Source organism: Vulpes lagopus, chromosome 10 (assembly GCF_018345385.1).
Source record: "Vulpes lagopus strain Blue_001 chromosome 10, ASM1834538v1, whole genome shotgun sequence".
Taxonomy (NCBI): domain Eukaryota; kingdom Metazoa; phylum Chordata; class Mammalia; order Carnivora; family Canidae; genus Vulpes; species Vulpes lagopus.
In genome coordinates, this window is record NC_054833.1 from 103608957 (window position 1) to 103621248 (window position 12292).

Below are 12292 nucleotides of genomic sequence, written 5' to 3' on the forward strand. Positions count from 1 at the left end.
CATCTTTTCATGTGTCCGTAAGCGATCTGGATGTCTTCTTTGGAAAAGAAGTCTCCTCTTCTTCCCATTTTTAAACTGGATTATTTGTTTTTTGGGTGTTGAGTTTCTTAGTAGGTGGATATTAGAACTTTTTGATTTATATTTTATGTCTCACATTTCCTTTCATTCTTCTTTTGAAACATCTTTATTGAGATGCAATTCACATAGCATATAATCCACTCGTTTAAAGTATACAATTTAGTGGTTTTTAGTATAGTCACAAAGTGGTACAAATATCACCACAATCAATTTTAGGCCATTTTCATCACTCTGAAAAGAAACTCTGTCCATTACCAATCACTCCCCATTTCATCCTAACCCATTCACTCTAGCCCTAGGCACCACTAATGTACTTTTTCTTTCTATAGAGCTGCCTAATGAATTTGGACATTTCATATAAGAGAAATCATACAACATGGGCATTTGTGACTGGCTCTGTTCAGCTACCATGTTTTTTTAAAGATTTTTTTATTTTTATTTTTTACATTTTTAAATTTAAATTCAATTTGCCAACATATAGTATAACACCCAGTGCTCATCCTATCAAGTGCCCTCCTCAGTGCCCGTCACTCTGTTACCTCACCCACCCACCCATCTCTTCTCCCGCAACCCTTTGTTTTCCAGAGTTAGGAGTCTCTCATGGTTTGTCTTCCTTTCTAATTTTTCCCACTCAGTTCCCCTCCTTCCCTTATAATCCCTTTCACTATTTCTTATATTCCTTATATGGGTGAAACCACATGATGACTGTCCTGCAGTTGACTTATTTCACTCAGCATTACACCCTCCAGTTCCATCCATGTTGAAGCAAATGGTGGGTATTCATCTTTTCTGATGGCTGAGTAATATTCCATTGTGTGTGTGTGTGTGTGTGTGTGTGTATGTACACACACACACACATATTGCATCTTCTTTATCCATTCATCTGTCAAGGACATTGTGGTTCCTTCCACATTGTGGACATTGCTGCTGTGAACATTGGGGTGAGGTGTCCTGGCATTTCACTACATCAGTATCTTTGGGGTAAATACCTAGTAGCACAATTTCTGAGTCATAGGGTAGCTCTATTTTTAACTTCTTGAGGAACCTTCACACTGTTTTCCGGAGTGGCTGTACCAGTTTGCATTCCCACCAACAGTGCAAGAGAATTCTCCTTTTTTCCCACATCCTCTCCAACATTTGTTTCCTGTCTTGTTAATTTTTGCCATTATCACTGGTGTGAGGTGGTATCTCATTGTGCTTTTGATTTGTATTTCCCTGATGGCAAGTGATGTGGAGCATTTTTTCATGTGCTTGTTGGCCACGTGTATGTATTCTTTGGAGAAATTTCTGTTCATGTCTTCTGCCCGTTTCATGACTGGATTGTTTGTTTCTTGGTTGTTGAGTTTGATAAGTTCTTTTTTTTTTTGATAAGTTCTTTATAGATCTTGAATACTATCCCTTTATCTGATATATCATTTGCAAATATCTTCTCCCATTCTGTAGGTTGTCTTTTAATTTTGTTGGCAGTTTCTTTTGCTGTGCAGAAGCTTTTTATCTTGATTAAATATCAATAGTTCATTTTTGCTTTTGTTTCCTTTGCCTTCATAGATGTATCTTGCAAGAAGTTACTGTGGCCAAGTTCAGAAAGGTTGTTGCCTGTGTTCTCCTCTAGGATTTTGATGGATTCTTGTCTCACATTTAGATCTTTCAACCATTTTGAGTTTATTTTTGTGTTTGGTATAAGAGAATGGTTCATTTTCATTCTTGTGCATGTGGCTGTCCAATTTGCCCAATACCATTTATTGAAGAGACTGTCCTTTTTCCAGTGGATATTCTTTCCTGCTTTGCCGAATATTAGTTGACCATAGAGTCGAGTGCCCATTTCTGGGTTCTTTATTCTGTTCCATTGATCTATGTGTCTGTTTTTGTGCCAGTGCTGTACTGTCTTGATGATCACAGCTTTGTAATAAAGCTTGAAGTCAGGCATTGTGATGCCCTGGCATTGGTTTTCTTTTTCAATATTCCTCTGGCTATTCAGGATCTTTTCTGATTCCATACAAATCTTAAGATTATTTGTTCCAACTCTGTGAAGGAAGTCCATGGCATTTTGATATGGATTTCATTGAACATGTAAATTGCCCTGGGTAGCATAGACATTTTCACAATATTTATTCTTCCAATCCATGAGCATGGAATGTTTTTCCATCTCTTTCCATCTTCCTTAATTTCTTTCAGAAGTGTTCTGTAGTTTTTAGGGTATAGATCCTTTACCTCTTTGGTTAGGTTTATTCCTAGCTAGCATGTTTTCAAGGTTACCCATGTGTTGCATGTATTAGCACTTCATTTCCATTTCTTTTTAGTGCCAAATGATATTCACTGTATTTATCCATTTGGATTGATGCACATTTGGTTAGTTTCCATTTTTTGATTCTTATGAATAATGCTGCTATGAACAGTTATGTACAGGTTCTTGTGTGGATTATATGTTTTCATTTCTCCTGGGTATATACCTCAGAGTGAAACTGCTGAGTCACATGGCAACTCTGTGTTTAATCATTTAAGGAATGCCAGACTGCTTTCTACAGCAGCTGCACCATTTACACTCCTGCCAGCAATGCAGGAGGGACCCAATGTCTCTACACCTTCTCCAGCACTTATTATTTCCTTCCATTCTTGCCATTTTTCTGTGATCATGTGTTAAAGTCTGTGCTATTACCCAGCTCTATCTTGTAACTTCCTAGAAATCTCTTCAGAGTTCATTATACTACTCAGCCTTCCTCTATGGTTTTCTATTATAAACATTCAATTTGTTTTTACATTTCCCAGGTCTTTAATTCATTGTTTCCCACAGTAGCTTGTTCTATAATGGATAGGATTATCTGCGTTTATTCCTTTGAGGATATTAATAATATTCATTAAAAATCTTCTGTTTGCTGGGATCCCTGGGTGGCTCAGCGGTTTAGCCCCTGCCTTTGGCCCAGGGCACGGTCCTGGAGACCTGGAATCGAGTCCCACGTTGGGCTCCCAGCATGGAGCCTGCTTCTCCCTCTGACTGTGTCTCTGCCTCTCTCTCTCTCTCTCTCTTTCTATGTCTATCATAAATAAATCTTTTAAAAAATCTTCTGTTTGCTTTAATAACTCCTTTATCTTAGGGGTTTCCTCTTTGTTGAGCTGGTATTTCTATTTATGGTGGCTTTTTTTTTTCTTCAGATGTTTCATGATATGTTGATTTTAAGGTTCTATGTTAGCCTGTGAATGTGATCTGAGTGGAGCAGCCTACCTCAGTGATTGTAGGAGAGGAGATGACATCCTACTGCATAGGTTTTGCTAGTATCTCTTCTGGAGGGAGGATCCTAGGTTCTTTGTTTTTTCACTTTAAAATCTTTCCTCAGCTTTTTTCATCTTCATGATAGCTTCTAAAACTATCTATAAATGAGTAATTTCTATGTATTATCTATAAATGAGTAGTTTCCACATATTATCTTAAGCCTTAACCTCTCCTGTGAGCTACTGACCTATATATGCTCCTTTTCTTCAAAGCATGTATTTCATTTTGTAATTATACATTCACAGTACCATTGTTTGGTTAATGCCCTTCTTCCTTTATTGGACTGTGCATTCCATGAAAACAGAGACTGTGCCAATTTTTGATCATTGCTGTGTTGCCCGCATTTAGTATAGTACGTGGCATATGTGCTCACAGATGTTTGTTGAACTAATGAATGAATTAGGAGAAACAGTTCGTGCATGAAAGACCCCATGGTATGTTGGAGCTGAGCTCTGAGTTGAGTCCTGGCTCTGACATTACTAGCTATGTATACTGGGTGTTCAGTACGATGTTGGCCACTATAAGCATTCAGAAAAAGGGATCTTTCTCATTATTGTGGTCTGGTGTTTGCTGACCTAGTGTTATATTCTGCTTAAGGATTTTCATGATTCTGCTGCCTTGAATGTTTGGCGTGTGTCTACATTATGGATGGAGGGCCCTGCATTTGGCTCCATCTTAAAGAGGCTGGGAATTGTGAAAGCCTTTTTGCCAGGTTACTAAATGGTGAGCCCAACAGGAGAAGGATAGGCTGACAGTGAGAGGACATCTTCACTCCCTAATACCAGGATCATCATCCTCAGGGGCAAACCTCCAGGGTCCCAGGGAAATGCCTTTAACGTGTGGATACCTTTGCACTGTATAGTCCCTCCTTGTGGGAAAAGAAGTTCAGCTTGTAGTCTTTCTTGGAGCCAGACAGTACATCAATGTAATCAAGGCCTTTTAGGGTGACGCTTAGGTCTGGCCTCTCTGGTTTCACCATTTCCACAATGACTCGGAATCTGGGGGAACACAGTAGCACATGAAGAGAGGACAGAGAAAGTGAGACTGTCTGCCCAAAGGAAAGAAGGAAAGGTGCTATATCTTTACTCTTGATTTAATGAAAAGCATGTGGGTCCAGGATTCTGGTCTTCACTCTGTCTCTGACAGTACCAATAACTACCATTTATTGAGACCTGTTATGTGCCCTGTTATGTGAAGTTAGAGCTGATTCAGTGCTCTTCATGCATCACAGGCATTTAATCCTCACAGTGTCTGTAGGAGGTACATATAATTATCACCTCCTAATGAGGAAATAGAGGCCAAGAAGAGGAAACACACTTAGATAAACATGACTAGCTATTGGTAGAACCAGGATTCAAACATATATATATATATATATATATATATATATATATATATATATATATAGGTCTATATATATATATATATAGGTCTGGGCCTTCATCTACTATGCTACCTGGCAGCTTTCAGTAAGTAAGTCTCTTCTTCTAGTCTTTAGCTCCTTCCCTGAAAAGAAGGGGACAAACATGCTTGTCCTCAAGCTTTTCTAACCCTCCTCTTCTATTCTACTTCCACTGCCAGTAAAGATCCAAGGGATGTCCTTCTCTGGCCAGTGGCTTAGGCGATAAAGTAGAGAAATCAATAATAACCACCATGATTCTCATTTTGGTAATAATAATAACAGCTAACATTTACTGAGCACTTATTTTGTGCCAGGCACTGGCCCAGGAGACTCAGGTAATCAACTATTCACAGATAGCACTGACTGCCTGGAAGCTTAGAATTCAGGAAATGCCTGGCCACATCAGGGAACTTTGTCTCTGATACTTTCAGCCCCTCAGTGTCCTCTAAAGGTGCTCCCAGGGGAAGGGCCAGGCTAGACAGTGGAAGACCTCTCTCCATCTTCTCCACTCTGACACTTTGCCCCAGTCCCTCACCTCTGGGGCTTGTTAAGCCAATTGTTGATTGGCAGGAGTTCCATGTAGGGTGTCTTACAGGGTACTTCACGGTAGATATTTGCCACAGCTTTGGGGAGCTCAGAAACCCCATGCAGCATGTATAGCCAGCCAGTCCCATCTGGGAGGGGGAAGAAGAGGGTGCCCTAAGGAGAAGAAACATGGTCAGAATGGCACAGAAGGTCCCTTATTATCTACCTCTCAGGCATAGTAGTGACATAGGGATAGGGTTAACAGAGCCCCTCACATAAGCATAACTCTTTTTTTTTTTTTTCATAAGCATAACTCTTAGAAAGCAGCTTGGTAGTAGATTTTAAGAGTCATAAAAATGTTCATATGTATTTGAACCAGGAACCTGGCCCCAAGGAATTTAAGAGTCTCATCCTCTACCAATTGAGCCAGCCAGTGGCCTTACTCTAGGGAATTAAAAAATTCCTTCAGAGGAAAAAGGTGCACACACACACACACACACACACACACACACACACATTTTAAAACCATTTATAATATTGATGAAAATTTGGTAATAACTTTAATATTTATATTCAACAACTGGGGGATGTTAAGTAAATTATGGAACTCTCATTTAAAGAAATATTAGGTAATCATTAAACACGATTATCACAAAGACTATTTAGTTAAACAGAAAAATGCTTATGATATAATGTAAAGTGAAAATATGAATGCAAAAATGCAGAATGCAAAATTGGGTATGCTATGATGGCAGCTATGGTTATATCCGAATGAGGGTCGGTAGTGAAGATAGAAGAAAATAGTTCCCTTTTTTTAGGGTGGAAGATTGTGGCTTCTTTCCTTTTCTATTTGTATTACAGCCACAATGATGGTATTTGTGCAATTAATCTAAATATTAATTGCTTGATCTTAGTCCAGGACTCTGTTCAAAACTGTGACCCTTGTTCCAACAGAATCCCCTATACATGAAAACATGTGAGTACCAAGGGAAGCTTTGGACTCAATAATCTTCATTATTCCCTACTGTTCCAACATGATTCTTGGGGACCCCTCTCCTTTTAATATTCTCCGAGCTCCCAGACTCTGTCTCCTCACCTCTTTTGCACGACTCTCCCCTCCAACCCCACAGAGGAACCACCATGGGTCAGGGGGGCCTCAGTCTACCTGATGTTTGCGGTTTTCCAAGTTCATGGTACGAGGTCTGTAGGTAATCTCATAGGGCTTGTTTTGCTGATGGGGCTCCAGGGTGATGAACTCAGGCCCCTCCCAGTGCTCGCCCTCAAAGATGGGGTGCAGATTCCAGGTCTGGTTGGTGCGGTTTGAAAGCATGATGGTCTGCGTGTGCTTGGAGCGAACCTGGCAGGTGAAATTCACTACCTGGAAGAGAGCAGACACTTAAAGTAGGCAGTGGAATTTACAAGTGAGGAGTTCGAGGGAAGGTGCAGGCTAGAGTTACATATTTGGGAATTTCAGGGCATGGTGATTTTTTTTTTAAGGCCAAGAAACTGGATGAGATTGTCAAGAAGTTAAGTGTTTTTAGGAAAAAGAAGAAATTTAATTCTTTATTGGCACACTCCAATGTTAAGAAAAATCAGAAGGGGAGATGAGAGGGAGCATCTAATAAGGTAGGTGGAAACTCAGGAAGGGGTGATATCCTAGGAGCCATGTGGAGAAAGTGTTAGAAGGATCCTCCTTCAAGGGACTTGTTCAAGGTTTCACATGCTATCAACAGGTCAACAGTTGAGAACTGACCAAATTTAGTAATGTGGACAGTGTGGCATTGGCGGTAAAGAGAGTCAAATACGTTAGAAGATAAGACCAATAGACCCGCACCTGTGGTCAAGTGGATTCTGACCAAGGTGCAAAGGTATCTCAATGGAGGAAGGATAATCTTTTCAACAAATGGTACTGGAACAATTGGATATCCATATACAAAAAAATAAAATGAAAAGAATTTTGACCCTTATCTTGTACTATGTACAAAAATGAACTCTAAACAGATTGGAGATCTAAATATAAAATTTGTGTCCTGAATATATGAAGAACTCTCAAAACTCAATAGTAAGAAAACAAACAACTCAGTTAAAGATAGACAGAAAATTTGAACAGATACTTCAACGTAGATCATATATGGATGGCAAATAAATACCTGAAAAGATGCTCAACATCGTTAGTTATTAGTGAACTACAAATTAAAAAAACACAAGGAGACACCACTGCATATCTATTAGAATGGCTAAAATTAAAACAACTGACTGTACCACGTATTGGCTAGAAGTGATATAAGTGGAAATGTCAGACATTGCTGGTAGAGATGTAATATGACACAACTACTTTGGAAAACAGTTTAGTACGTTCTTTAAAAAAGTAAATATATACTTGCTCTATGACCCAGCCATCCCACTCCTAGATATTTACCCAAAACAATGAAAGTGTATGTTCTTGCCAAGACTTGTGCATACATTTTCATAGCATACTGACTGATTCCATTTACATAACACTCTTGAAATAATGGAAATATAGAGATGGAAATTAGGTGTCATTTTTACCATCAGCAGTTTTTACCAAAAGTGGAACAGAGTCCACTCTCAGGTTTCTATGGACATGGTCAGCAGAGGGTTAATCCAAGGCCCCCTCTTTTTTTTAATGAGAGGAGAGAAGGGTGTTTACCCTTTACTTACAGAGCTTGTAACAGAATTTGATCTAGCCAGAGAAGTCAGTGCAAGCTTCCTTGAGAATGTGATGCTTGAGTTGAGAGCTGAAGAATGAATAGGAATTAACTAAATAAAGAAGGAAAATGAATATCGCAGTAGTGGGAATAGAATATGCAAAAGTCCTATGGCAGGGGCGGGGGAGCAGGTCTGAATGTTTGATGTTGGCACCGAGCACTGTTTGAACAGAGTCACTTGTTTCTAGAAGGCCTAGCTGAATTCACTCGTGGAGCTTGCTGGGCCCACTCCGACCACTGGCCCATCTGTGGGCAGCATCTACTGACCTCTTTTACTGCAGGTGGTCCCACGCAGATTCCAGATAGGGTTAGGCTCAGAGGACTGCCTCCCTGGATGAAGCAGAGCAAGTTTTTATAGAGACTTTCCTTGCCCACCTCAGTGGGATGGTAGGTCACTTCGAAGGAAACCTCCATGCCTGCGGTGATGTAGCCTTCTTCTGGGCGGATGGAGAAATGAGGCTCAAATTTTCTGACATCCCACTTAAACCTTTCCAAGACAAAGGAGACAAGAAAGACAGTTTACTAGTATCCTGGGCAGTCTCCTCAATGCTGCTAGTATCAACAGACTTTGCCTAGGCTTTTAGCTGAGAGGTATACTCCCTTGAACACTCCCTGGGACCTGGGGAAAAGATCTTCACTGGGTGCAGCAGAGGCCGGTAGGGACAAGAGCTAGGTCATCGCTGGGTAAGATGGCTCGGCTGCCTCTCAGACCTGAGCAGGGTGGGAAGTGGCTGCATCTTATCTTATTGTCCACAAGTGACTCATTGGGGAACAGGTGCATGAACATGCTAACACATGCTTGTTCAAGATCACACAGCTAGGAAGTGATTGTGCTAGGACTGGAACTCTCCTGAGACCGTGGCTATAAGCACCCCCTGTGCTTCCTCTCAGGTCAGATCCAGGAGGGCAGAGGGGATGCCCTCATGTGAGAGTTGTACCTGCTTTTTGTGAGAGCCCCGTGTAGTCATCCCTCTGTGGGCCAGACAGGAGACAGAGGGTGGTGGTGCAGACCTGTGCTTCCAGCAGTAGGGCTGCCACACTGCATGCTCAGGGTGCTGTTCACCCTGAGGCCTGAGCGAGGGTGCCCACTGCAGGTGTGCAGTGCCCACCCACATAGCCATGGTAGCATGCCTGAGTAATGACTGGGGTGGGCACCTGCTGGCCAGAGGGAAGAGTCTGGAAAGGAGAGCAGTCACAGATATATTTGGGTTCCAGTCCTGTCTTTCTCACTTCTGGGCTATGGGACCTCAGGTAAATCACCTGATCTCCTTGAGCCTCACCTTAATCTGTGAAATGAGGACAATATCATATCTTACAGGGGCCTGGGATAATTAAATGGGAGCTGATTTGCAAGAATGCTCAGCACTGCACCTGCACAGTGTAAGTAATTGCTAAATGTATGACTTTGGTAAAGTAATCTCAGTTGTCCCATCTGTAAAATGAGATCAGCCATAGAACTGTCTGGGATTAACAGAGAGGAACCATGTAAAGGGCCTGTAACAGGCACCAAGCAAATGTTACTTATGACATTAATTTTAGTAATCCCGGCAGCAGCAATCACCCTAGCAGGGCCACTGTTGTCACATCTTGAGTGAGGGGAGGGAAAGGGAATAAAAATTTGGCCACACTTGCAAAACAAACGTCCAGTTCAAGTCCAGGGCAAATTCAATGTCAGAGGGCTGTGCTCAGCCTTGGGGTGGGCACCCCACTCTCCTACCTCGCACCCACGTCACCCGTGTTCAACATAAGGATGCGACGCGTGGCTTGTGTCTGATACACGACTGGCCCGAAGGGGAGATGCTCCTGGTCCAGGGAGATCTCCAGGGCCTGGCAGCAGCCGCTGAGGAGGAAGAGGGGACGCAGGAGCCCCATACATTCCATGAACACCTCCTCAGAGAAGGCAGGGATGCGCTTCTTTGGGGCAAAGATGACTTCCAGCTTACAGACCTCTTTGGGCTTCAGGGAGATGTTGGAGAATGGTATCAAGGTGATGACCTGGACAAAACAACGAGACTCAGCCACTGAGGGCAGGGGGTGTCTGAAGCTTCTATTCCTGGGTCTTGCTGTCAGGGTGGCAACAGCCCAGGGTCATATCCCTTTCTGCTCCCTCCTACTGGCGGGGTCACCTTTGGTAAGTAACTTAAGCTTTCTGTGACTTCCTCTACAGTGAAGATTTGGATCATCTGAATAAATGTGTGGCACACAATAGGCCTTCAATAAATGTTAATTCTCTCCAGCCCCTTGCAGCCAGTGACCCGTGCTCTCTGGTGGAGGAAATAGTAAGGTAAGAGGAAATAGAAAACACTCAGCTTTCTGGTGTCTTTCCAGAGCGCTCCCTGGGCTCCCTGCAGCATGCTCCCTGGTGTGCTGTTTAAAATGCACATTCCCAGGTTCTACCCTGGGCCCACTGAATTTTGGGAGAATCTGGAACTCGCATCTTCAAAAGTGCCCTTACCCGTGTGTTCTAGAGTTTGAGAACTGCTGTTTAAATTCATCTGACTTTCCCATCCCCCTTTGTCCTGGTAGGAATCAATCGAAATCAGCTTTAAGGAAGCTGAAGCCCCTTCCGTGCTTGCGCTATCTGGGGTACAGGGTGCTGTGCAGTTGCCAGCAGTGGAACGGTGATGGTGTAACAAGTCACTCATCACCTGAAGAGGCAAAAGTGGCTCGGCCGATGGTCAGGGGCCTGGCCCAGCCGCACTGAGGACTCTGCCTTGGACAAATGAGGAAATGGAAGCAACGAGTCTGCCCTCCCTCTGGATGGCAGCCTGGGCCCTGGCATGAGGGATGCCCACCAGCTCTCTTGCTCTGGCTAGCTCTCTCAGCCCATTTTCCCATATCTGGCAAGCCCCAGATGGTTTGCAGCACTCGTGCTATGCTGAATCACACCTAGATTTCCACAACCACAGACCCTTTGGAGCATATGTACCTTTACCTGCGAGCATACTTCTCCCCAACCTGTCTGTCTGCAAGACATCTCTTCACCCGAAGCTTGGTACAGGCCTCCCTCCACCAGGAGGCCTTCCAACAGCCCGTGGCCATGCTCTAAATGGCCCTCTCCCAAGTCACACCCTGCCTCTGCAGTTTCTAGGCTGTTCTGGCGTTATTTCTGTGTCAGTGATCCCTGGAGACTGCAAACTCCATCAGACCACTCTGTCGTGTTCATCTTTCTATGGACTAAATTGTGTCCCCTAAATTCATATGTGAGTAGTGCTCAGCTGTTAGGGTGTAATTAGGTTTATATGAGGTCATGAAAGTGGGATCCTCGTAATGGGACTAGAGCCCTTACAAGAAGAGATGCCAGAGAGCTTGATTTCACTGTCTCTCTGCTGTGTGGGCATATGGCAAGACGGTGGTAGTCTGCAAGTGATTGTTTAGGGTGTGGGATTATGGGGAAAATGTTTTTCTTTTTTTAAAAAGATTTTATTTATTTATTCATGAGAGACACAGAGAGGGAGGCAGAGACATAGGCAGAGAGAGAAGCAGGCTTCCTATGGGGAACGTGATGCAGGACTCCATCCCAGGATCCCGGGGATCATGACCTGAGCTAAAGCCAGACACTACACCACTGAGCCACCCAGGCACCCCCAAAATGTTTTTCTTTATGAGCTTCCATATTTTTCAAATTTTCTACAGGATATATACACTCATAAGAATTCATATCTATTGAATCCATCCCTTTTTCTTTCACTCTGCTGCCTTTTGAAGTACGCAGTCTCGCTAAGCCTTGATATCCTTATATGCAAAATGAGAATAATAAAAGTACTAGCCCTCCACTGTTTTTCTGAAGATATTCAGAGGTAGCACATGGGAAGCTCTTAGAATGGTCTGGCACACAGTAGGTGCACAACAAGTGTGAGCTGTTAGTGTTGCTAGCACAGTCATCTGTATCATTGTGAAGCACAAAGAGCCCACCGGGAGCCCTGAGCACCAACCTTGGGTTCTTGGAGTTCTGGAATTGAGAACAGGACCGACTGGCTAAAGGTGAGCTGGGTGTGGCTGTTGTTCATGATGGAAACCGTTTTTTTCACAACCTGTCCTGGCAGGACAGCTCCTAACTTCACAATCCTATTGGCTGGATCTAGGATCGAAATCTGCAGAAAGAGATTGGAGAGGAGGGTTTTATCAATTACCCAGAAAAATAATGATCATGATAATCTACTCTGGTGAGGCGAATGTGGTTCCTCTCTTTCAGTGTCCTGCCTTCTTCATACAGGTGGGCATTCATGCACCCAGTAAACATTCATGTGCAAAAACTACTGCCCAAGCAGCTCATTAAACAACTAAATA

At 42.9% G+C, this 12292-nt stretch overlaps 1 protein-coding gene across 4 annotated transcripts in view; it reads right to left on the reverse strand.

Moving 5' to 3' along the window:
- The window catches only part of HYDIN (HYDIN axonemal central pair apparatus protein), a 358050-nt gene that overhangs the window by 15543 nt on the left and 330215 nt on the right, over window positions 1-12292 (reverse strand). For all 4 annotated transcript variants that reach the window (XM_041773068.1, XM_041773069.1, XM_041773067.1 and 1 more), the window contains 6 exons: window positions 11938-12096; window positions 9720-9997; window positions 8270-8489; window positions 6439-6651; window positions 5284-5447; window positions 4194-4344 (listed from right to left, as the gene is read on the reverse strand). In XM_041773068.1, the coding sequence (XP_041629002.1) occupies window positions 4194-4344; window positions 5284-5447; window positions 6439-6651; window positions 8270-8489; window positions 9720-9997; window positions 11938-12096 (1185 nt within the window). The remainder of the gene's footprint in view (window positions 1-4193; window positions 4345-5283; window positions 5448-6438; window positions 6652-8269; window positions 8490-9719; window positions 9998-11937; window positions 12097-12292) is intronic.